This window comes from Callionymus lyra, chromosome 18 (genome assembly GCF_982586985.1).
Source record: "Callionymus lyra chromosome 18, fCalLyr1.hap1.1, whole genome shotgun sequence".
NCBI classification, from domain to species: domain Eukaryota; kingdom Metazoa; phylum Chordata; class Actinopteri; order Syngnathiformes; family Callionymidae; genus Callionymus; species Callionymus lyra.
Window position 1 is genome coordinate 15,182,481 of NC_141835.1, and position 25,447 is coordinate 15,207,927.

At 42.4% G+C, this 25,447-nt stretch overlaps 3 protein-coding genes across 4 annotated transcripts; 1 reads left to right on the top strand and 2 right to left on the bottom strand.

Annotated features, from left to right (window-relative positions):
• Positions 1–1,104: 1,104 nt before the first annotated feature.
• LOC148060653 (interferon alpha-inducible protein 27, mitochondrial-like) lies at positions 1,105–4,968 on the bottom strand. Of its 2 annotated transcripts, none has more exons than XR_015709313.1 (5): positions 4,360–4,968; positions 4,251–4,283; positions 4,025–4,170; positions 1,513–1,680; positions 1,105–1,442 (listed from the first exon to the last, which is right to left on the bottom strand). XR_015709313.1 is itself a non-coding variant. In XM_087780484.1 (5 exons), the coding sequence occupies exons 3-5, from the start codon at positions 4,098–4,100 to the stop codon at positions 1,357–1,359; spliced, it is 327 nt and encodes a 108-aa protein (XP_087636610.1). In that variant the 5' UTR covers positions 4,101–4,170; positions 4,251–4,283; positions 4,360–4,469; the 3' UTR covers positions 1,107–1,356. The 2 variants fall into 2 exon arrangements, 1 of the variants encoding a protein (XP_087636610.1); XM_087780484.1 differs by having other exon boundaries at positions 1,107–1,442; positions 1,513–1,677; positions 4,360–4,469.
• An 8,354-nt stretch (positions 4,969–13,322) lies between these two features.
• Positions 13,323–14,402, bottom strand: LOC148060654 (interferon alpha-inducible protein 6-like). Its single transcript, XM_087780483.1, has 6 exons — positions 14,279–14,402; positions 14,173–14,205; positions 14,011–14,085; positions 13,905–13,937; positions 13,661–13,822; positions 13,323–13,589 (listed from the first exon to the last, which is right to left on the bottom strand). The coding sequence occupies exons 1-6, from the start codon at positions 14,286–14,288 to the stop codon at positions 13,504–13,506; spliced, it is 399 nt and encodes a 132-aa protein (XP_087636609.1). The 5' UTR covers positions 14,289–14,402; the 3' UTR covers positions 13,323–13,503.
• A 6,081-nt stretch (positions 14,403–20,483) lies between these two features.
• On the top strand, positions 20,484–25,383 carry esr2b (estrogen receptor 2b). Its single transcript, XM_087779490.1, has 10 exons — positions 20,484–20,855; positions 21,683–22,094; positions 22,155–22,309; positions 22,371–22,487; positions 22,553–22,885; positions 22,948–23,086; positions 23,949–24,082; positions 24,151–24,334; positions 24,401–24,643; positions 24,708–25,383. The coding sequence occupies exons 2-10, from the start codon at positions 21,733–21,735 to the stop codon at positions 24,760–24,762; spliced, it is 1,722 nt and encodes a 573-aa protein (XP_087635616.1). The 5' UTR covers positions 20,484–20,855; positions 21,683–21,732; the 3' UTR covers positions 24,763–25,383.
• Positions 25,384–25,447: the final 64 nt, after the last annotated feature.

The window sequence follows — 25,447 nt, forward strand, 5'->3', positions numbered from 1 at the left end:
TATTGGTGGACACTGGACGTGGGTCTCTCCTGGACCTCCAAAAGTCGAAGACCAGCTCCTTGGTCTTTGATTCAGAGTGTAAGAAAGCAAAAACATTCCCATTCTAATTCCCTGAGCACACAGAAGAGCTATTGTCGTTATCTTTATAATGCATTAACTGTGTATTGCTTTTGATTGTTCAAGCGCTTTGTGACCCTGGTCTAGAAAGGCGCTTTACAAATAACTATTACTTACTTATCTATAACACACACCATTCATTTCTTCCTTTATATTCGGAAAAGTTCTATATCTTTAGTAACCTTGAGACATTTAAAACGAGGGTCAGACATGTAATTAATTGGTGAAGTTAACTGATGAACCGAATTTCCCCTCGCGGGACTAATAAAGGTTTTCTGATTCTGAAAAAGACGTCCCAGCTACTTAGGTAAAGAGGCAGGTAAACACCTGGACAATTCGCCAGCCTATTGCAGTCAAATAGAACAAAGTTAATTCAGCTTTAGGTTTTTGTTTCATTAGAAGGCAGCTGTCGGAGAAAACTTTTGTTTTCTTCGTTCACTTGTTTTCATCGACAAGGGCGTCAACGCCTTGTTTGTCACGACTTGTAATTGGAATGAGAAAACATGTAACGCCGCAGAAAGGTCGCTTCAATTGGCGAGCTGTTGAGACGTCTCGTCTCTTTGTCATCTTCACAATTCCCTGATTTTTAACCTGCCCCAACTGCGACCAGAACTAGTCCTGTAACTGATGATAACAAATAAAAACACATACCGTTATTATAACATGCACTTTCTCATGAAGGCGTCTCTGAAATACTCACGCAGTCCCATCGTTTGTTCACTACTGTGAAGGTCAGTTTCCAGACCAGTGTCAGCGCTGGAACAATAAGCAGTGCTGCTGCTGCTGCAGACTCCTCTTTTATACTGACTCATAAACAGACATGTACTGAATAATATGATACTTTTAACCTTGTATTGATAGTGATTGTTCAAGCGGTTTGTGACCCTGGTCTAGAAAGACGCTCTAGAAATAAACTTTACTTACTTTCTTACTTGTAATAATGTTATTTCAAAGAGGATGCTGGATCTGGCCACTAGAGAGCGCCATGTGATTCGATCGTTTCCTTATATATGTCAACTTTATTCTCGCTTTGTATTAAAAAAAAAAAAAAGAGTGACAATAACATGTATTTTTTATATTTTTTTTATATTTAGGGACTTCCATAACATCATTTGCAATATTACACGGCCGTATTTTTAAACATGACGTCAAGGTGACGAGGAACACAAACCAGGAACACACAGTGATGTATCTTCTGCATGGAGTCAGTTGTTCCATAGATGGAGCTTTTCAATCGTTTCACAAGATCGGGGCGATCGCTGCTGCACCAGCTCCACCAACTGCACCCACAGCTACAGAAGCAGCTGCTGGAATTCCGGCCGTGCCTGCAGAATACACGGCATTATTATTTTAGATACTGGAGGAATACTTTAGTTTGTAAATGGGGGGTTCTACCTGCTGACTGCAGAAGAACCGCCACCAGTCCCCCCGCAGCCACTCCTCCTCCGTTGGCTATGGCAGCAGCAGACATCATGCCGGCGGCATAAGAACCCGCAGTGATGCCGGCGGACGTGAATCCGATCGCACCGAGAACCAACGGAGCGGCGACGACACTCGCTCCTGCTTGGTTATATATATACTTATTCTCACACACATTATATAAATATATATTTATAGTATATACTGTATGTGTGTGAAAGTGAGTATATATGTGTGTAAGAGTGAGTATATATGTTTGTAAGAGTGAGTATACATGTTTGTAAGAGTGAGTATAAATATGTGTGTAACTGTGAGTATGTGTGTAACTGTGAGTATATGTGTGTAAGAGTGAGTATATATGTGTGTAAGAGTGAGTATATATATGTGTGTAAGAGTGAGTATATATGTGTGTAAGAGTGAGTATATATGTGTGTAAGAGTGAGTATATATGCGTGTAAGAGTGAGTATATGTGTGTAAGAGTGAGTATATATGTGTGTAAGAGTGAGTATATATGGGTGTAAGAGTGAGTATATATGTGTGTAAGAGTGAGTATACTGTATATGTGTGTAAGAGTGAGTATATATGTATGTAAGAGTGAGTATATATGTATGTAAGAGTGAGTATATATGTGTGTAAGAGTGAGTATATATGTGTGTAAGAGTGAGTATACTGTATATGGGTGTAAGAGTGAGTATATATGTGTGTAAGAGTGATTATATATGTTAGTAAGAGTGAATATATATGTATGTAAGAGTGAGTATATATGTATGTAAGAGTGAGTATATACGTGTGTAAGAGTGAGTATATATGTGTGTAAGAGTGAGTATATACATTTGTAAGAGTGAATATATATGTGTGTAAGAGTGAGTATATACATTTGTAAGAGTCACTATATACATGTGTAAGAGTGACTATATACAGTGAAGAAAATAAGTATTTGAACACCCTGCTATTTTGCAAGTTCTCCCACTTAGAAATCATGGAGGGGTCTGAAATGTTCATGGTAGGTGCATGTCCACTGTGTGAGAGATAATCTAAAAAGAAAAATCCAGAAATCAAAATCTATGATTTTTAAACAATTTATTCGTGTGATACAGCTGAAAATAAGTTTTTGAACACCAACGTTAATATTTGGTAGAGTAGCCTTTGTTTGCAATTACAGAGGTCAAACGTTTCCTGTAGTTCTTCACCAGGTTTGCACAGACTGCAGGAGGGATTTTGGCCCACTCCTCCACACAGATCTTCTCTAGATCAGTCAGGTTTCTGGGCTGTCGCTGAGAAACACGGAGTTTCAGCTCCCTCCAAAGATTTTCAATTGGATTTAGGTCTGGAGACTGGCTAGGCCACTCCAGAACCTTGATATGCTTCTTACGAAGCCACTCCTTGGTTTTCCTGGCTGTGTGCTTTGGCTCATTGTCATGTTGGAAGATCCAGCCACCACTCATCTTCAATGATCTGACTGAGGGAAAGAGGTTGTTCCCCAAAATCTCACAATACATGGCTGCAGTCATCCTCTCCTTAATACAGTACAGTCGTCCTGTCCCATGAGCAGAAAAACACCCCCAAAGCCTGATGCTACCACCCCCATGCTTCACAGTAGGGATGGTGTTCTTGGGATGGTACACATCATTCTTCTTCCTCCAAACACGCTTAGTGGAATTATGACCAAAAAGGTCCATTTTGGTCTCATCTGACCACAAAACTTTCTCCCATGACTCCTCTGGATCATCCAAATGGTCATTGGCAAACTTAAGACGGGCCTTAACATGTGCTGGTTTAAGCAGGGGAACCTTCCGTGCCATGCATGATTTCAAACCATGACGTCTTAGTGTATTACCAACAGTGACCATGGAAACGGTGGTCCCAGCTCTTTTCAGGTCATTGACCAAGTCCTGCCGTGTAGTTCTGGGCTGATTCCTCACCTTTCTTAGCATCATTTAGACCCCACGAGGTGGTATCTTGCATGGGGCTCCACTCCGATTGAGATTGACCGTCATGTTTAGCTTCTTCCATTTTCTAATGATTGCTCCAACAGTGGAGCTTTTTTCACCAAGTTGCTTGGCAATTTCTAGCTAGCCCTTTCCAGCCTTGTGGAGTTGTACAATTTTGTCTCTGGTGTCTTTGGACAGCTCTTTGCTCTTAGCCATGCTGAATGTTTCGGTCTTACTGATTGTATGGGGTGGACAGGTGTCTTTATGCCGCTAAGGACCTCACACAGGTCCATCTGATTCAGGATAATACAGTGGAGTGGAGGAGGACTTTTAAATATGGACAAACAGGTCTTTGAGGGTCAAAATTCTAGCTGATAGACAGGTGTTCAAATACTTATTTTCAGCTGTATCACACGAATAAATTGTTAAAAAATCATAGATTGTGATTTCTGGATTTTTCCAGAATGCACCTAACATGCACCTACCATGAAAATGTCAGACCCCTCCATGATTTCTGTATGTATGTATGTATGATTTCACAAATAGGGGATTCTACCTGCTGACTGCAGAGCCGCCACCACTCCCCCCGCGGCCACTCCTCCTCCGTTGGCTATGGCAGCAGTAGACATCATGCTGGAGGCTAAAGAACCTGTAGTGATGCCCGCGGACGTTAATCCGATCGTGCGGCGACGACACTCGCTCCTTGTCGGACAAGATCACACACACATCACACAACAGAAGGAAAAAAAACCACCTGCTAGAAAAAGTGAAAAGTTTCTAACCTGCTCCAACTGCGCCAAGAACTAGTCCTGTAACTGATGATGATAAATAAATAAACATACCGTTATTATAAAACACACTTTCTCATGAAGGCATCTCTGTAATACTCACGCAGTCCCATCTTTTGTTCACTACTGTGAAGGTCAGTTTCCAGACCAGTGTCAGCGCTGCAACAATAAGCAGTGCTGCTGCTGCTGCAGACTCCTCTTTTATAGCAGCCTTAAGTTTCGTTTTCCAGACATTGACATGTGACTCATAAACAGAGATGTACTGAATAATGATACTTTTAACCTTGTATTGATAGTGATCGTTCAAGCGCTTTGTGACCCTGGTCTAGAAAGGCGCTCTAGAAATAACCTTTACTTACTTTCTTACTTATAATAACGTACGTAATAATGTTATTGAAAGGAGGATGCTGGATCTAGCCACTAGAGGGCGCAATCTGAGTCGATCGTTTCCTAATATATGTCAACTTTATTCTCGCATTAAATAAAAAAAAGAAAAAAAGAGTGAGCCTCCATAACACCTCAGCAATGCCACAGGCTGATTGCCTCCATGCCACGCTGCATTGAAGCAGTAATTTCTGCGAAAGGATTCCCGACCAAGTATTGAGTGCATAACTGAACATAATTATTTGAAGTTTAACTTTTTTTGTATTAAAAACACTTTTCTTTTATTGGTCGGATGAAATATGCTAATTTTTTGAGATAGGGATTTGGGGTTTTCTTTAGCTGTATGCCAAAATCATCAGTATTAAAACAACAAAAGACCTGAAATATTTCAGTTGGTGTGCAATGAATCTAAAATATATGAAAGTTCAATTATTATCATTACATTATGGAAAATAATCAACTTTATCACAATATGCTAATTTTTTGAGAAGGACCTGTAAATAGACATGTGACTCTTTAACAGAGATGTACTGTATGTTATGAATTTTTGTTAAGTGATGAAGTTGAAAAACCAGTATTACTAGATTCCGCACCAGTTCTACTAAAATGAAACAAAAGAAACAGAGCTATCTTTAAACCTCTTTGTCTGACATCAACATTATAAAGCTGACGTCAGACCACACCATAAAGAGACACAAGAAGTTCCTACTCGTTTACACGATTTTCATCATATAATCTCTTAATAAAAATGTATTACGATGACTTGAATCCCTCAAATTTACCACATTATATCTCGATTTAAATCTCGTCACAGCATTTAAATGAACACATTTGAGGGGCCCTTTACTCTTTCGTACACCACAAATCATTATAACAATATAACCTTGTCTGTTGTGTTGATTTTTCTCTCCACCTCCTGGTGGACACTGGACGTGGGTCTCTCCTGGACCTCCAAAAGTCCAAGACCAGCTCCTTGGTCTTTGATTCAGAGTATAAGAAAGCAAAAACATTCATGTGGAACTTGTGATCTTTTTTTCTCAAGAGAAAATGTAAATGTGTCTATAATAATTATAATTATTTTAATATGATTTTGTATGTTGTTGTATTTCATCATGTGGAGTTTAAATCTAGTGTGAGTGAAAATCTTTCATTTGCAGGGACAATGTATAATTTTCTTGCTTCAATCTTTACATTTAAAAAAATAATAATACCTTATTCCACACAGAGCACACAGAAGAGCTATTGTCGTTATCTTTATAATGCATTAACTGTGTATTGCTTTTGATTGTTCAAGCGCTTTGTGACCCTGGTCTAGAAAGGCGCTTTACAAATAACTATTACTTACTTACTTATCTATAACACACACCATTATTTTCTTTTTCAATATTCGGAAAAGTTCTTTATCTTTAGTGACCTTGAGACATTTAAAACAAGGGTCAGACATGTAATTAATTGGTGAAGTTAACTGATGAAAAAGACGTCCAAGCTACTTAGGGAAAGAGGCAGGTGAACACCTGGACAATTCGCCAGCCTATTGCAGTCAAATAGAACAAAGTTAATCCAGCTTTAGGTTTTTGTTTCATTAGAAGGCAGCTGTCGGAGAAAACTTTTGTTTTCTTCGTTCACTTGTTTTTATCGACAAGGGCGTCAACGCCTTGTTTGTCACGCCTTGTAATTGTAATGAGAAAAAAACTAACGCCCCAGAAAAGTCGCTTCAATCGGCGAGCAGATGAGACGTCTCGTCTCTTTGTCATCTTCACAATTCCCTGATTTTTAACCTGCTCCAACTGAGACCAGAACTAGTCCTGTAACTGATGATAACAAATAAAAACACATTCCGTTATTATAAAACACACTTTCTCATGAAGGCGTCTCTGAAATACTCACGCAGTCCCATCGTTTGTTCACTACTGTGAAGGTCAGTTTCCAGACCAGTGTCAGCGCTGGAACAATAAGCAGTGCTGCTGCTGCTGCAGACTCCTCTTTTATACTGACTCATAAACAGACATGTACTGAATAATATGATACTTTTAACCTTGTATTGATAGTGATTGTTCAAGCGCTGTGTGACCCTGGTCTAGAAAGACGCTCTAGAAATAACCTTTACTTACTTACTTACTTGTAATAATGTTATTGAAAAGATGATGCTGGATCTGGCCACTAGAGGGCGCCATGTCAGTCGATCGTTTCCTAATATATGTCAACTTTATTCTCGCTTTAAATTTAAAATAAAAAGAGTGACGACAACATGTATTTTCTTTTATTTTTTATTAAGGAAATTACATCATTTGCAATATTACACGGCCGTATTTGAAAACATGACGTCATGGTCACGAGGCAAATACCAACCAGGAACACACAGTGATGTATTTTCAATCTTCTGCATGGAGTCAGTTGTTCCATAGATTGATCGCTGCTGCACCAACTCCACCAACTGCACGCACAGCTGCAGAAGCAACTGCTGGAATCCCGGTCACGGCTGCAGAATACGCGGCATTATTATTTTAGACACTAGAGGGCGTATTTTAGTTAGGAAATGGGGGATTCTACCCACCGAGAACTACCGGTGCGGCGACGAAACCCAGTCCTGGTCGTACAAGATCACACACACAACAGAAAAATTTCCTGCTAGAAACTATTGACCACGTGAAAAGTTTCTAACCTGCTCCAACTGCACATAGAAATAGTACTGTCACTGATGAAAAATAAATGAACATTCCGTTATTATAAAATACTATTTCTAATAAAGGCGTCTCTGAAATACTCACTTAGTCCCATCGTTTGTCCAGTGTCCACTACTGAGTCAGTTTCCAGACTAGCCCTAACCCTAACCTAATTCTTACCTCTTTTATAGCGAGCTTAGCTTTCGTTTTCCAGATACATATATATAGACATGCGACTCTCAGAGATATACTGTATGTTATGAATTTATGTTAAGTGATGAAGTTGAAAAAACAGTATTACTAGATTCTGCACCAGTTCTACTAAAATGAAACAAAAGAAACAGAGCTATCTTTAAACCTCTTTGTCTGGCCTCAACATTATAAAGCTGACGTAAGAACACACCATAAAGAGACACAAGAAGTTCCTACTCGTTTACACGATTTCATCATATAATCTCTTAATAAAAAACACTTTCAAACCTAGTTTACTTGTGTCATTTCTTTTGAAGCATAAACCTTGTTCTGCTGTACCTTTAAGGTACATAAAGACATGTTTTACAGTGCTACAGTGTTCTTCAGTTGGATCATCAAAATGCTGTGAGAGTTTACTGACCACAAAACTTATGTCTGGTCTAGTGCATGTGGACAAATATATTAAACTTCCCACTGCCTCTCTGTACTTTCTTGAATTTGTCATTTTTTCAGCATTTTCTGAATAGTCAAGTTTTGGTTCACATGGGGTCTCTCTTGCCCTACAGTCTTCCATTTCAAATCTTTTCAGTATTTTGTTCACATATCTTTTCTGTGACATAACAACAACTCTGTTTGCTCAAAGTCTATTCCCAGAAAATGTCTGAGTCTTCCCAGATCTTTCATTTTGAACTTTTCAGTTAGCATTGTTTTCACATTTGTTAATACACTTTCATTGCTAGCTGCTATTATCAAATCATCAACCCATATAATGAGGATTACCTTTTCATCATGTTTTTCTTTTCTATACACACAATGATCAACAGGGTTCTGTGTGAAATCATTTCTGATCAAACATGCATGTAACATAGCATTCCAGTTTCTTCCGGACTGCTTGAGACCATAGAGAGACTTATGCAGTTTACACACCAGTTTTTCACCTGTGTCTGACCATGTCTCGTAACCCTCTGGTTGCTCAATGTAAAGTTAAAAATCAATAGGTGCATGTAAATATGCTGTCTTAACGTCCATCTGATGCAGCAGCAGATTCTCCTGCGCTGCCTTCTGCATGATCACTCTCACACTGGTCATATCAGCAGTAGGTGAGAATGTCTCTTCGTAATCAGTTCCTTGTTTTTGACTGTAGCCTTTTGCTACGTATCTTGCTTTGTACTTTTCTGTTCCATCAGTGTTACTCTTGAGTGCATACACCCATCTGCCCCCCACTGCTCGTTTGCCTAGTGGAAGATGGGTGAGGCTGAATGTTTCATTTTCCTCCAGTGACTGCATCTCCTCATTCAATGGCATCCTTGTAAGTCTGAGGAATGTCACACACTGCTCTGTAACAGAAGTCAATACATGTTTGTAGTTTGTCTACCTTTTCTTCCGTTTCAAAGTCCTGTAGGTAAGTTGGTTTCTTTCTTTCCCTCTTTGGGTTCCGCCTTGTTCTCTCAGCATCGTCTTCTTGCTGAGACACTTCAGTCTGTTTTGGAGCAGTCTCCGAAACATCGCTTTCCTTATCATGACTTGATGCATTTTCTTTGTTTTCATCAACCATTTCTCCATTGTCATGACTTTTTGGCTGTACATCTCTATCACAATACTCAATGTGTGCTTCAGATGTTTGTGTCTCTTTTTCATTTGCTGTTTTGGTTGTGAATTTCACTAACCTGTGCTTTTGGACTTTTTCTGTGTCTGTATGGTACACCAGATAAGCTGGGCTGTTTTTATCATATCCTATAAAAACACCTTGCTGGCACCTGGAATCCAACTTCCCTTTCTCTTGTTTGTAGGCAAAACAGATGGACCCGAACTTCTGCAGTTTGGAAACATCCGGTTTCACCCCTGTAAACATCTCATATGGAGTTTTTCTTGTGCGTCTGCTGTAGCAACTATTTCTAACGTAAGCAGCTGTCTGTACAGCATAGTTCCATAGTTTATCTGGTAAGTTACTCTCTAACAGTAAACACCTGCCCATGTCATAGAGAGTTCGCCAACCTCTCTCTGCTGTGCCATTTTGGTGTGGCGAATAGGGCGCTGACTTTTCATGCCTTATCCTATTCTTGGTCAACAGTTCTTGGAAAACTTGAGTTGTAAACTCAGTGCCGTTGTCTGAACGGACGCACTTGACTTCACCATAAGGTGCTATATCTGCCAAGAATCTTTCTGTGGCATGAACTGCATCACTTTTAGCTTTAAGGAAGTACACAAACATTGTACCTGAGTAGTCATCTGTAAAAGATTGAGCGTATCTGTGTCCCTCTATGCTCAGGGTTCGCATTGGACCTGCTAGATCAGTGTGGACTAGCTGTAATGGTTTTGTAGCTTTTCTGTCTGGCTCCCTATTTCTACTCTGTGTGAATTTTCCTTTCGTACACACTTCACATATCTGTGTTGGTCTGACCGCACTCCCATTTATCACCATGCCTTTTACAACACCTTGTAATTTTTGTACATCTTCATAATTGCAATGACCCATAATCTCATGCCAGGTTTGTATGTCGTGGGACTTTTTACATTTATCAACACTCTGTTCAACAGTTGATAAATAATACAAATTGCCACTTTCATGAATGTCAAACCTGCTGCCATCTTTTGTGATCATGTGACTGCTCTTTTTCTTGAACGTGACTGTTGCTCCTCCATTCGCTGCTCTCGCCACTGAGAAGATGTCTTGGGGGTACGTTGGCATGTAGAGTGCTTGCCGAAGCTGTGCTCTGTGTTGTCGTCCAGGAAATGAATCACAGCGGTCCCTCTGCGTTGGGCGATTCCGTTGCACTTGGTCCCATCTGCCAGCTCGACTGCGTGGGTCTCTGGCTGAAATGTGTCGTCGAAACTCACAAACTTGCTCATGTCGTTCACGATGTGAGAGGTTGCTCCTCCATCCACCATGATGCTTTTCATCTTTATTTTGTCTGCTGGTCTCTCAGTCTTTGTATGTTTTGCCATGAAGAGATGGTCGTCATCACCTTCTTGCTCTTTCTCTGCAACTTTTCTGGCACCATCTTGTTCTCCCTTTTTCTTGCACAGGGATTCTTTATGTGTGTTGCTTCTACAGTAACTGCACCACACTTTTCGAGTACATTGTCTTGCTATGTGTCCTTTTATTCTACACCTGTAGCATGTCACACTTACATCTTCATGTCTTTTGTTATTAAAGTGTGTATTCATATTTTGCTTGCTATGCTTTATGTGTGTTTTCATTACATTGTCCGTTGATTCAGCCGTTTTCATCCTTTCAGCTTCTTCATAGATTCTCAGCCTCTTCTTAAAGTCTGTGATGGTGACTTGGTCTTCATTTTGTGTCACATGGACAGCTAGAGGCTTGAACATGTCCGGTAGCCCACCAAGTATCATGGCTATGATTAATCCATCACTCATAGCTTCACCTGCATTTCTCAAAGCAGTGATAATATTTTCCGCTCTTATAATATAGTCTGTGACACTTTCGTTGTCTGCCATCCGCAGCTTGGTCAACGATGTTTATAAACTTATTATTCTTGGCTTGCTTTTTCCGGAATAATGTTCTTTCAATATCTTCAGTGCCTCCCTGCCTTTATCGGCAGCGTCATGTCTGATTAGAGATAGACGTTTATCATCTATCAGTCTTATCAGTTCGGCATAGCAGTCAGCATTCTTCCTTCCATCTGGAGCTAACTGCTCTTCACTAGCATCCGTGGGCTCATGCAAAATAGTCTCTTTCAGGTTTAAGATGTGCAAGTGACCAAGTAATCTCGTTTCCCAAAGGTCATACTTATCATCTTTTCCGTCAAAAAACAGTTGCGGCGATAGCATCCCTGCCGCTCCTCTGTTCGTCATCTCTACACGTGTTTTGCGGTCTTTTCTTCTGCTAGCTTGTTAGCACTTAGCTCTTAGCTCTAGCGTTCGCGTATTGCGTCGCGACGCTCCTCGTAACTTTGCCAGGTACTTATCTTCAAGTTCAAACTCCACTTCAGTACAGCTTCAATCATTGCTTTATTTTCATCATGAAACAACGGCTGGAACACACAAGCGTTAATCAACTTTTCCTGGAGCAAGTCACACATCACATCCGGGATCGAACAATACACATCCTTCAAAATAAAAGTACTGTGCATAACACAATGAGTAAAGGCGTTTTCTTTGACATTGCTTAACAAGTTCCTACTCGACTACACGATTTTCATCATACAATCTCTTAATAAAAATGTATTACGATGACTTGAATCTCTCAAATTTACCACATTATATCTCGATTTAAATCTCGTTACAGCATTTAAAGAACATATTTGAGGGGCCCTTTAAGCCTTCGTACACCACAAATCATTATAAGAATATAACCTTGTTTGTTGTGTTGATTTTTCCCTCCACCTCCTGGTGGACACTGGACGTGGGTCTCTCCTGGACCTCCAAAAGTCCAAGACCAGCTCCTTAGTCTTTGATTCAGAGTATAAGAAAGCAAAAACATGTAAATGTGTCTATAATTATTATAATTATTTTAATATAATTGTGTATGTTGCTGTATTTCATCATGTGGAGTTTAAATCTGGTGTGAGTGCAAATCTTTCATTTGCAGGGACAATGTATGCTTTTCTTGCTTCAATCTTTAAAAAAAACAAAAAAAAAAACTGTTACTGTCATTATCTTCAATAAACAATTCATTAAACAATTTCCCGAAGGAGACCTCTTGAGGGATCAATAAAGTTTTACCTTACCTTACCTTACCTTATCTTTATAATGCATTTACTGTGTATTGCGTTTGATTGTTCAAGCGCTTTGTGACCCTGGTCTAGAAATGCGCTTTACAAATAACTATTACTTACTTACTTATCTATAACACACACCACTAGAGGCGCCAAGTAACAAATGATATCCTTCATTCCATTTTAATTTTTGCAACCTTCATTTCCTTTTTTATGTGACAAAAACTCTATTTATTTCTTCCTTTATATTCGGAAAAGTACTATATCTTTAGTAACCTTGAGACATTTCAAACTAGGGTCAGACATGTAACTAATTGGTGAAGTTAACTGATGAAAAAGACATCCCAGCTACTTAGGGAAAGAGGCAGGTGAACACCTGGACAATTCGCCAGCCTATTGCAGTCAAATAGAACAAAGTTAAATCAGCTTTAGGTTTTTGTTTCATTAGAAAGCAGGTGTCGGAGAAAACTTTTGTTTTGTTCGTTCACTTGTTTTTATCGACAAGGGCGTCAATGCCTTGTTTGTCACGCCTTGTAATTGGAATGAGAACAATGAACAATGAAAAAGTAACGCCCCAGAAAAGTCTCTTCAATCGGCGAGCTGATGAGACATCTCGTCTCTTTGTCATCTTCACAATTCCCTGATTTTTAACCTGCTCCAACTGCGACCAGAACTAGTCCTGTAACTGATGATAAATAAAAACACATACCGTTATTATAAAATACACTTTCTCATGAAGGCGTCTCTGAAATACTCACGCAGTCCCATCGTTTGTTCTCTACTGTGAAGGTCAGTTTCCAGACCAGTGTCAGCGCTGGAACAATAAGCAGTGCTGCTGCTGCAGACTCCTCTTTTATAGCGGCCTTAAGTTTCGTTTTCCAGACATTGACATGTGACTCATAAACAGAGATGTACTGAATAATGATACTTTTAACCTTGTATTGATAGTGATTGTTCAAGCGCTTTGTGACCCTGGTCTAGAAAGACGCTCTAAAAATAACCTTTACTAACTTACTTGTAATAATGTTATTGAAAAGAGGATGCTGGATCTAGCCACTAGAGGGCACCAAGTGAGTCGATCGTTTCCTAGTATATGTCAACTTTATTCTCGCTTTGAATTAAAAAAAAAAAATAAGAGTGACAATAACAACATGTTTTTTTTTTTTATTTAGGGACTTCCATGACATCATTTGCAATATTACACGGCCGTATTTGTAAACATGACGTCATGGTCACGAGACAAATACAAACCAGGAACACACAGTGATGTATTGTGATGTATCTTCTTCAAGGAGTCAGTAGTTCCATAGATGGAGATTTTCAATGGTTTCACACGATGAGGGAGATCGCTGCTCCACCAACTGCACCAACTGCAGTCACAGCTGCAGAAGCAGCGGCTGGAATCCCGGTCACGGCTGCAGAATACACAGCATTATTATTTTAGACACTGGTTGGTGTATTTTAGTTAGGAAATGGGGGATTCTACCTGCTGACTGCAGAACCGCCACCACTCCCCCCGCGGCCACTCCTCCTCCGTTGGCTATGGCAGCAGTAGACATCATGCTGGCGGCTAAAGTACTCGCAGCGATGCCCGCGGACGTGAATCCGATCATACCGAGAACTACCGGTGCGGCGGCGACACTCAGTCCTGGTCGTACAACATCACACACACATCACACAACAGAAAAATCACCTGCTAGAAACTATTGACAAAGTGAAATGTTTCTAACCTGCTCCAACTGCGCCTAGAGCTAGTCCTGTAACTGATGAAAAATAAATGAACATTCCGTTATTTTAAAGTACTTTTTCTCATAAAGGCGTCCCTGAAATACTCACACAGTCCCATCTTTTGTTCACTACAGTGAGAGTCAGTTTCCGGACCAGTGTCAGCGCAGGAACAATAAGCAGTGCCTAGTTGTCGGACAAGATCACACACACATCACACAACAGAAAAATCACCTGCTAGAAACTATTGACAAAGTGCAAAATGTTTCTAACCTGCTCCAACTGCGCATAGAAATAGTACTTTCACTGATGAAAAATAAATAAATATTCCGTTATTATAAAGTACTATTTCTCATAAAGGTGTCTCTGAAATACTCACGCAGTCCCATCGTTTGTCCAGTGTCCACTACTGAGTCAGTTTCCAGACTAGCCCTAACCCTAACCTAACTCTTACCTCTTTTATAGCGACCTTAGCTTTCGTTTTCCAGATACATATAAATAGACATGCGACTCATTAATAGAGATGTACTGTATGTTATGAATTTATGTTAAGTGATGAAGTTGAAAAACCAGTATTACTAGATTCCGCACCAGTTCTACTAAAATGAAGCTAAAGAAACAGAGCTATCTTTAAACCTCTTTGTCTTGCATCAACATTATAAAGCTGACGTCAGACCACACCATAAAGAGACACAGGAAGTTCCTACTAGTTTCCACGATTTTCATCATATAATCTCTTAATAACTTGACTTAACATGACTTTATTCTCTCAAATTTACCACCTTATTGGTGGACACTGGACGTGGGTCTCTCCTGGACCTCCAAAAGTCGAAGACCAGCTCCTTGGTCTTTGATTCAGAGTGTAAGAAAGCAAAAACATTCCCATTCTAATTCCCTGAGCACACAGAAGAGCTATTGTCGTAATCTTTATAATGCATTAACTGTGTATTGCTTTTGATTGTTCAAGCGCTTTGTGACCCTGGTCTAGAAAGGCGCTTTACAAATAACTATTACTTACTTACTTATAACACACACCATTCATTTCTTCCTTTATATTCGGAAAAGTTCTATATCTTTAGTAACCTTGAGACATTTAAAACGAGGGTCAGACATTTAATTAATTGGTTAAGTTAACTGATGAAAAAGACGTCCCAGCTACTTAGGGAAAGAGGCAGGTGAACACCTGGACAATTCGCCAGCCTATTGCAGTCAAATAGAACAACTTTAATTCAGCTTTAGGTTTTTGTTTCATTAGAAGGCAGCTGTCAGTGAAAACTTTTGTTTTCTTCGTTCAGTTTATTTTATCGACAAGGGCGTCAACGCCTTGTTTGTCACGCCTTGTAATTGGAATGAGAAAAAATGTAACGCCCCAGAAAAGTCGCTTCAATCGGTGAGCTGATGAGACGTCTCGTCTCTTTGTCATCTTCACAATTCCCTGATTTTTCTCAGGATAATATCGTCACATCTAGACTCGGCTCTTATTTCTCAGCCGAACAAAAGAGGGAGTTTTTTTTCAGGCGGCTCCAAACTCATATTAACCTCCTCCTGAGCTTTTGTGGAAGAGCTAGAGAAAAGGTCAGAGCAGGAGACAGCCGTCGTATTAGAGTGTCTGATTGAAGCCTGGAGAGTGAGACAGTCAGGTAGCAGCAGACGGGTCAGTGAGCGAGAGGTGATTAGCGGGTGAATATTCTGACTGACTCAATATCAAACGTTGGCAAACATCTTCCTCGGCGACAGAAGTGAGAAGTAATAAAGGTCTGTTGACTGAATCTTTGTGAGAATTAATGAGAGGAAACGTTTGCGCCCGGATCAGAGACCGAGCGTGTCGGCAAGTCCACACGAGAAGATCCAGAGGGTTTGAGAGTCTTCACGAAATAAAACTTTGAGATTGATCAGGAGACGTCTTTCAGTCAAACAAAGATGGAAGATTCTGGAGACATGAGTGTCCTAAGTTCATATTGAACCATTGGATTGCCCTGTCATATCGCCCTGTCGTATCGCCCTATCGTACGGCCCTATCGTATCGCCCTATCGTATCGCCCTATCGTATCGCTCAGGTACTGAACTGCTCCTTTGTGACGTTCAGTCGTATCTCTCCGTCTTATCGCTCTATTGTATTTCTTTGTCATATCAACCCGTCGCATGGCCCTGTCATATCGCCCTAATGTATGGCCCTATCGTATCACCCTATCGTATGGCCCTATCGTATCGCCTTATCGTATCACCCTATCGCATGGCCATATCATATGGCCCTATCGTATCGCCTTATCGTATCGCTTATCGTATGGCCCTATCGTATCACCCTATCGTATGGCCCTATAGTATCGCCTTAACGTATCGCTTATCGTATCGCCCTATTGTATCGCCCTATCGTATTGCCCTAACCGTATCGCCTTATCGTATCGCCCTATAATATCGCCTTATTGTATCGCCCTATCGTATCGCCCTATCATATCGCCCTATCGTATCACCCTATCGTATGGCCCTATCGTATCGCCTTATCGTATCACCCTATCGCATGGCCATATCATATGGCCCTATCGTATCGCCTTATCGTATCGCTTATCGTATGGCCCTATCGTATCACCCTATCGTATGGCCCTATAGTATCGCCTTAACGTATCGCTTATCGTATCGCCCTATTGTATCGCCCTATCGTATTGCCCTAACCGTATCGCCTTATCGTATCGCCCTATAATATCGCCTTATCGTATGGCCCTATAGTATCGCCCTATCATATCGCCCTATCGTATCGCCCTAATATATCACCTTATCATATCGCCCTATCGTATCGCCCTATCATATCGCCCTATCCTATGGCCCTAACCGTATCGTCTTATCGTATCGCCCTATTGTATCACATTATCGTATCGCCCTATCATATCTCCTATCGTATCGCCCTGTCGTATCGCCCTGTCGTATCGCCCTGTCGTATCGCCCTGTCGTATCGCCCTGTTGTATGGCCCTAACCGTATTCACTCTGCCGTTTTTTATTCTTTTTATTAACACTGTGTTATGCTTTATCACTGTTTCTTGGTGTTTAAGGAGTAAAGGCTTAACTAGCAGTGTGGCTGTCTTTTATTAACTGGCTAAAGACTATTTTAGCTGGCAGGTGTTGTTGCGGCACACACACACACACGCACGCACACACACACACACACACACACACACACACACACACACACACACACACACACACATCCACACAGGGATGATTTGATGTCTAGATCAAAGTTGGTGGCGCCAGTGTGGGTTTTTTTTGGCCTAATTATGTCCCTGCGCATGTACTGTCACTTTTAATTTTGGGAAGTGCCACTAGAGGGCGCATTGGCTGTTTTCCTGCTGAGTCATGTTGGCGTGTCAACATGTGCAGGCTTAAGGTCCAGAAGAATGATGGTCGCCGGGAGGACTGTTGGAGTTCTGGACGAAGGAGGTCCTGTAGGAGGGAGAGGGGGGAAGTGGGGGGTCTCCAGCAGGTCATGGACACAACAAGTCCGTGTGCTGCCAGAGAATTCAGAAAAATCCCTACATTTCCCAGACGAGGGCGGACGAGCAGTAGAGCCGGTGCTGGGGGTCAGATTGGGTCAACAAACATGGAGGCTGGTAAATTGTGAGGACCATGATTATCATTTCCACACACATGCTCGGGTTTGTTCTTGAGTAAGGGCACTATGTGGGACACTGATCTGATATAATTGCAGCATTTGAAACGTGCCGCCATCCTCCCCGACCCCCAGTTCCAACGGTAATATAATTTTGGCGGGAATTGCCCCCCTCGCCATCCCCTCATTACCTCGGAGCGCAGAGGCCAATGAAAGTAATTCCAACATGATCAGGGAGGAACAAAGTCGGTCAGCCTGATCTCTGCAGAGAATTCCGACGAGCCGGCGGACGAGCGAGTGAGGGAGGGGTTGGGGGGCTGGAGGGCTCAGTGGGGGGGCCCAACTTCTGCCGCTGGACTCGATGCTTCAAGAGAGCGAGCACTTGAGGGGACGGAGCGCTCATGAGAGGAAACGATGAGTCAGCGAACGTCTGCGTCCAAACAAGCAATGCTCTGCAAGAATGACTAGTTGGACTATGACATCACACACGCTCTCCTGTGATGTTACAGTCCATGACGAGTTGACCTGGTCAGGTCAAGTTTGTTAATCAGAGGAGCACTTGATGAGACACAAGGCGGCGCTACTGTGCATCTCTGAACTCTGCGAGTCTGTGCAGATGCACCTGTGAGTGACTGAGTGTGTGTGTGTGTGTGTGTGTGTGTGTGTGTGTGTGTGTGTGTGTGTTTGTGTGTGTACACTTTTAGCAAAGAATATGTGTGCATACATTTCTCTTAGAGAGAGTTTGTGTGTACACTTGTCTTCAAGGGAGTGTGTATATGTGTGAGAGAGTGTGTGTGTTTCTTCGAGAGTGTGTGCTTGTATACATGTATATGAGCTAGTGTGTGTGCATTGTGTATGTGAGAACGTGTCAAGTGTGTAAGAGAGCGTGCATGTGTGTGTGTACATATTTGTGACAGAGAGATTGTGTGTATGGGTGTGTACACATTAGTGACAAATAGAGTGTGTGTATGTGTTTGTACTTATGTGTGTAAGATAGAGTGTGTATGTGGGTGTACATATTTGTGACTGAAAGAGAATGTGTATGTGTGTACATACTTCTGTGTGGGAGAAAGTGTGTGTGTAGTGTGTTCATTTGTATGCGTGCGAGAGAGGGTGTATGTTGTGAACATATGTGTCGGCGAGAGTGTGTGTGTATGTGTGTGTACATCTGTGTGTGAGAGAGTGTGTGTGTACATATGTTTAAAAGACAGAGTGTGTATGTGTGTGTACATACATGTCCAAAGGGAGAGTGTGTTTGTCTGTGTGTATGTATATATGTATGTGAGGGAGTGTGAGAGGTTGGGTGTGTACATATGTGTCAGAGGGAGTGTGTGTTTGTGTGTTTACATTTGTGAGATATAGCATGTATTTTTGCACACATGTTTAATAAAGAGAGTGTGTGAGATAGGGTGTGTATATGTGTGTATGACAGAAGGAGTGTGTGCATGTGTGTCTGTGTCAGGAAGTCTGTACTCTGTATGCACATGTGTGAGAGATATCCGTGTTTGTTTACACATGTGCAACAGAGAGAGAGAGTGTGTGTATGTGTACATTTGTGTCAGACAGAGTGTGTGTGCATTTGTTTGTGTCTGTACATGTATTTAAGAAAGAAAGTGTGTATGTATGTGTGTGTACATACGCGTGTGAGATAGTTTGTGTATGTACATATGCGTGTGAGAGAGCGTGTGTCTGTGTGTACATTTGTGTGTGAGAGAGTTTGTGTGTACATATGGGTGTGTACATATGTGTGTGAGAGAGTGTGTGTCTGTGTGTAGATTTGTGTGTGAGATAGTTTGTGTATGTACATACACTCTGAGGTCTGTGGATCAGAATCTACTGATGGTTCCTCGCACACGGCTCAGGACCAGAGGAGAGAAATCTTTTTAGGCTGTTGCTCCTAAGCTTTGGAACGATCTTCCTCTCTCTTTACGCTTGATGGATCTACTGACTCCTTTAAGAAACATCTTAAGACGTTTCTATTTGTTCAGGCTTTTCCTTGAATTTTCTGGAACTCCTGTGTTGTTCTCAGTATTATCTTGATCTTTAAAGTATGTACTTTTTTGAGTATTGTTTTAATTGTTTAAGCGCTTTGTGACCCTGGTCTCGAAAAGCGCTATATAAATAAATATTACTTACTTACTTACTTACTTACATATGCGTGTGAGAGAGCATGTGTCTGTGTAAATTTGTGTGTGAGAGAGTTTGTGTGTGTGTACATTTGTGTGTGTACAAATGCGTGTGAGAGAGTGTGTGTCTGTGTAAATTTGTGTGTGAGATAGTTTGTGTATGTACATATGCGTGTGAGAGAGCGTGTGTCTGTGTAAATTTGTATGTGAGAGAGTTTGTGTGTGTACATTTGTGTGTGTACAAATGCGTGTGAGAGAGCGTGTGTCTGTGTAAATTTGTGTGTGAGAGAGTTTGTGTGTGTACATATGTGTGTGTACATATGTGTGTGAGAGAGTGTGTGTCTGTGTGTAGATTTGTGTGTGAGAGAGTTTGTGTGTGTACATATGTGTGTGAGAGAGCGTGTGTCTGTGTGTACATTTGTGTGTGAGAGAGTTTGTGTGTACATACTGTATGTGTGTGTACAAATGTGTGTGAGAGAGCGTGTGTCTTAGTGTACATTTGTGTGTGAGAGAGTGTTTGTATGTATTGGGTTTGAGAAAGAGACTGTGTATGTGTGTGTACATATGTGTGCGAGAGAGTGTGTGTCAATGTGTGTACATTTGCGTGAGAAAGTGCGTGTACCTGTGTACACAGAAAGAGAAAGAGTGTGTGTATGGTTGTGTACATTTGTGTGCGTGCATGTATGTGTGTTCATGTGTTCGAGAGAGTGTGTTTGTTGTGTACATATGCGCGTGAAAGAAAAAGTGTGTGTGATTTCTTTTTGGTCAGGTTGTTATTCATTAACAGGAGGATGCAGGTCAATGACCAGATCACAGAGCAAAGTTCTGCAAGTACCGAACAGTACAACAACTCTACTTCTCCTCCCGCGAACTGCGACTCGACCACCGGCCAGAAGTGTCCCGAACCCCCACGAGAAGGGCGGACAGTGAGTGTAGGTGGATCATAGTAGAAACTTTCTCCAGTTGACGGGTCTTCGGTGGGCGGCGTCTATGACGTCACGAGCATTCTCTCTGGCAGTTTGTTCTCTCCGGGGGAAAAACAGGAGGTTCCATAGCCGGGATAGACGAGTCTCCGGTCAACCCTCCGGAGTCGGACTTAACCCGAGCGGAGAAGAGTCTCGGCAGGACTTGAACGCATCAGACCCGCGGAGTCTCGCTGGTCATCATCGCTTCTGCTGCAGGATCATCAACTTCCGTCTGGACAAGAGAGAACTGGACCCAGTCTGAGGTCAGCCCACACACTTTAGTTGTGCAATTTCATCTCCGAGTAGTTCACGAAGTGATGGAGACTGCAGGTCAGAGGTGAAGCTGAACGCGTCCTCTCCGGCGCCGCCCGGTTCCGAGGTCCAGCTGAAAAATTGCTGATGATGTCAAGTTAAACTTGTGATTTATCATTTTCTTCAACACACCTCAGTGTTTAACCTTCGTGATCTAAAAACTCGAAGAGGAGGACCACTTCTAAACTTATCCTCTGAGGTGGGATCAGGTCTGTAGTCCTGTAGTGTCCTGATGGTCAACAGGTCTGAGGGTCAAAACAGATTATTCTCTAAATTAGACCAAGATTTGACTTTTTCTGAATAACATGTTGTGTCAATATTACACACAACATATTTAGGTCGAACTGTTACGAGTTTCTATTTGATGTTTTGTTTTTTTCCACACCTTTACTCTAGCCCACTTCCTTCTTTAGTCCAGGGCTAACTGTGTTGGTCCGACCTGACCCCGACAGACTCCCATAGATCACTGACCCGGACCTTTGCTCTGTTTGATGTTCTGTCCTGGCAGGATCACTAGTCAGATTTCCTAACTCGTATATTTTCGCGTCGGTCCTGCAGAGGTCAATCGCAGGTGTTTCAGACCCATTTCGAGGAAACCTGAGTCAGCCCAGTGTAGCTATACAGTACATGGACCCCCTGGTTCTGATCAGTCAGTAATGCATATTATAGATCGGGGTCTGTGGTCTAGGTTGATGATGTCCATCATTGTGGAGGTCACTGAAGTTGTTGTCCTGGTGAGGCACCAGGAGCCTGACCCTGATCTCTCCTCTGAGCACAGGATCCGGGGCAGTGCATCTCATCTGTCACTTTATGCTGTAGTCCCTTAAGATGGCATCTCACAGGCCTGACCAGAACCTGCTCCAGCTACCCAAAGTGGACTCCAGCAGACACCCAGACAGACTGAGCCCCCCCATTGTCTACAGCCCCCCGCCCGGTTCAGACACTCAGGCGGTCTGCATCCCCTCGCCTTATGCTGACAGCGGTCTGGATTTCGGACACTTTCCCTTCTACAGCCCCCCAGTACTTGGCTACACCCGAACACCCATCACGGACGGTCCCTTGGTCAGCTCACTACAGCTCTGGCCACCAAGGGCCAACGAGTTGCCGCTGAGTGTCCATGGTCCTCCTCCTCTGGTCTACCAGGAACAACAAGGACCCTGGGCAGAGCCAAGAGCCCCACCAATGAACAGGTACTGAGACCAGCATTGTTATCAACTTGATGTTCTGACTTTATCTACTTACTCCTCCAGCTTCTCCGGGAGCTGTAAACTCAGACGATCTGAGAACTCCGAAGGGAAGTCGGAACTGCATATGTGCGCTGTGTGTCAGGATCACGCCTCCGGGTACCATTACGGCGTCTGGTCTTGTGAGGGCTGCAAAGCCTTTTTCAAGAGGAGCATCCAGGGTGAGCATCTTCTTCTCCTGTTGAATCTTTCATCAGGTCTGACCCTCCTTTTTCTTCTCAGGTCACACAGGCTATATCTGCCCGGCCACAAACCAGTGTACCATTGACAAGAACCGCCGCAAGAGCTGCCAGGCTTGTCGACTGCGGCGCTGCTATGAGGTTGGGATGATGAAGTGTGGTGAGTGTAACATTCGACAGTTCTTCAGCCTTCTTCGGTCATGTTACTTTTCTGTCAATCATAAGGTGTGAGACGGGAGCGCTGCAGCTACCGCGGCGCCCACCATCGTCGCAGCGGTCAACAGGCTCGGAGCCTGGTGCGGGCGGGTCTGAGGTCCCAGCGACCCCTGCACCTGGAAAGTACCCGGATTACCTCCTCTCCCCTACTGGTGACCCACGAGGTTCTCCAGATGAGTCCAGAAGATTTCATCGCCCGCATCATCGAGGCTGAACCACCTGAGATCTACCTAATGGAGGACCTAAAGAAGCCGTTTACCGAGAACAGCATGATGATGTTGCTGACCAGCCTGGCCGATAAGGAGCTGGTTTTGATGACCAGCTGGGCAAAGAAGATCCCAGGTCAGAGCTAAACGATTCTGTTGTCTGAACTCACCATAGGTGATATTGATGTGTGTCCGCAGGCTTTGTGGATTTGGACATCTCAGATCAGATTCACCTTTTCAAGTGTTGCTGGCTGGAGATCCTCATGCTGGGACTCATGTGGCGGTCAGTAGACCATCCGGGAAAGCTCATCTTCTCACCGGACTTCAAACTTACCCGGTGAGACTTGTACTGGACTAGGGGTGTAAGAAAATATTCATACACTTAAATATCGCAATGTTTTGTGTGTTTTTTTTACGATTCTACATCAATATTCAACAGAACTGTAACGATACAAAAATAAAATAAAATAAAATAAATGAATTAACACTAACATGCAAATATTTATGTTTTGTTCATGTTTGTGTTGCGATTAAAAATCTGTCCGCTAGATGGTAGCAGTCATTACATCCTAAGCAGGTAAAGGAACAATGAAATCCAGCGAGATTCTGGCAATGACTGTGGACAAGAGGATACAGTCAACTCCAAAAACTCTTAAAGCTGATTTTGGGACAACTTTTGTAATATAAAAAAAGGATTTACCCCTTTGTTAAGAGCCATGTGGTCTGTAAATTATATATCCTTCTTACTACAGTATCACAATATATCACAATATGTGTATTGTTGCCCCTGTACTATGATATGGATCGTAATGGCAGATTCTTATCAATACACACACTTATTCTGGACAGTCTCTGAAGGTCAGCAGGTGGGACAAGTTCTGCCGGAGCATTGTCAAATCTCCAATCAGAAGCTGTCCATGGTCATGTCACATGATCAAGTTCACCTTGACCTATTTGCTCTCCCACGCTAGCTTTTGTGTTCAACATAAACAACTGGTTGGAAGGAATGCGTCGGCCGCAGGTAGAACCAGAAGAACCGGGTCTGTAGTGTTGGAACCTGTGCTGCTGTGGCACCCCTTGGATCATATTTGACATCATAACAGGCCTCACCTTCATCAATTATTGAACTCCATCACCAAACATGCACTGATAATACGTGCATTAGTGTGTTAACGTGTGTGTGTTTTTGGTGTGCGCAGGGACGAGGGTATGTGTGTCGAGGGCATCATGGAGATCTTTGATCTTCTTCTGGCAGCGACGTCTCGTTTCCGTGAGTTGCAGCTACAGCGCGAAGAGTATGTGTGTCTTAAAGCCATGATCCTGCTCAACTCCAGTGAGTCTTCCGACCCCCATGTGTGCCTTCTTGAGTCCCCTAATGAGGTGGGACTTTTGTGGTCTCAGACTTGTGTTCCAGTCCTGCCGGGACCCCGGAAGAGCTGCAGAGCAGGAAGAGGCTGATGGGCCTGATGGACTTAGTCATTGACGCGCTGGTCTGGGCCATTTCTAAGACGGGTCTTTCCACGCAGGAGCAGACCCTTCGCCTTTGTCACCTGACCATGTTGCTGTCGCACATACGCCACGTTAGGTAAAACACATACACACAAAAAGTCAGGTTTTCAGGGTGTGAATATGTCTGTATGAATGTGCGCAGCAACAAAGGCCTTGATCACCTGTCCACTATGAAGAGGAGGAATGTGGTTTTAGTCTACAATCTTCTCCTGGAAATGTTGGATGCCAACACATCCAGCGCTGAGACCGGCTCTCACTCAGACCAGAACCAACAGGACCTTATTCAGCCTGAAGCTGTACAGATCCCAATGGGGCCTGCTAAGCTGGAGGACCAGCATATGTTCCCCTCCACAGCGCCACCAGCAGATCACGCAGAGGATACGAGGTATGTCTGGAGCCTCACCATCACAGATGACTTGAAGATGACTGATCGTTTTTCTCCTCCGCAGGTTCTCAGTTTTGGGGCCTCAGTCGAGGGCCAATGTTCTTGACGAGAAGTTTTGAGGGTGCTCTGAGGGGTAACATATCCCCCAGGTACGACGGAAGCTGTTTATCTATTTTGGTGAGGAACCATGACTGTTTTTTTGATGTTGTCAAATTTAAAGTCAGCTGTTTTGATATCAGCAGTGTTTGTATGATGTTTTTAAACCTCCAAGTAAAAAAAGCGACTAAAGATGTTGCCAACTCGCGCACAAATTCCTTGTGTCGGCGCTTAAGTGAAAATGTTTCTACATGTCTTTTCTAAACTTTATACAAGAAACACTTGTGCTCTAGTCTGCTTTGATGAGTGACGTGTTTCATTGTTTTCTTTTGTGTAGCACAGAACTTGGTGCTGTTAGCATCAACTAACCAAAATGCTAACACTACAATATTGAGGTGTTTGTGTCGAAACTTTGTACTTGTAAACAAACTCTGTGAAAGTGATGCTGCTGATGTTGACGTAGCATGGTAGTGTGACTAGCATGTCTTTAATTCAGGAATGCTAACATTTTAGCATCATGTTGTACATTTTTCTTGTAAACAAATTGTGTTTACTTGTTTATTGTATTTTCTCGCTCAGACGTGTCTTTGTAATGCTGCCTTCTAGTGGACAAATAAAAGTCAGAACTTGAGCCCAACTCTGAAGTCCAGTGGGTTACTGGCATGAACACACACACATATGCTCACACAATAAGTTACGACGAGAATC

Excerpts from the sequence above, each read along its gene's own strand:
- LOC148060653 (XM_087780484.1), bottom strand. The coding sequence starts at position 4,100 with ATGATGTCTACTGCTGCCATAGCCAACGGAGGAGGAGTGGCCGCGGGG. Across the intron at positions 1,678-4,024 it reads GGCGGCTCTGCAGTCAGCAG|GAGCGAGTGTCGTCGCCGCT; the intron begins GTAGAATCCCCT and ends ATAACCAAGCAG. Across the intron at positions 1,443-1,512 it reads GGTTCTTCTGCAGTCAGCAG|GCACGGCCGGAATTCCAGCA; the intron begins GTAGAACCCCCC and ends TGTATTCTGCAG.
- LOC148060654 (XM_087780483.1), bottom strand. Across the intron at positions 14,086-14,172 it reads TCTATGCGCAGTTGGAGCAG|GCACTGCTTATTGTTCCTGC; the intron begins GTTAGAAACATT and ends TCCGACAACTAG. Across the intron at positions 13,590-13,660 it reads GGCGGTTCTGCAGTCAGCAG|CCGTGACCGGGATTCCAGCC; the intron begins GTAGAATCCCCC and ends TGTATTCTGCAG.
- esr2b (XM_087779490.1), top strand. The coding sequence starts at position 21,733 with ATGGCATCTCACAGGCCTGACCAGAACCTGCTCCAGCTACCCAAAGTG. Across the intron at positions 22,095-22,154 it reads AGAGCCCCACCAATGAACAG|CTTCTCCGGGAGCTGTAAAC; the intron begins GTACTGAGACCA and ends TTACTCCTCCAG. Across the intron at positions 24,644-24,707 it reads GATCACGCAGAGGATACGAG|GTTCTCAGTTTTGGGGCCTC; the intron begins GTATGTCTGGAG and ends TCTCCTCCGCAG.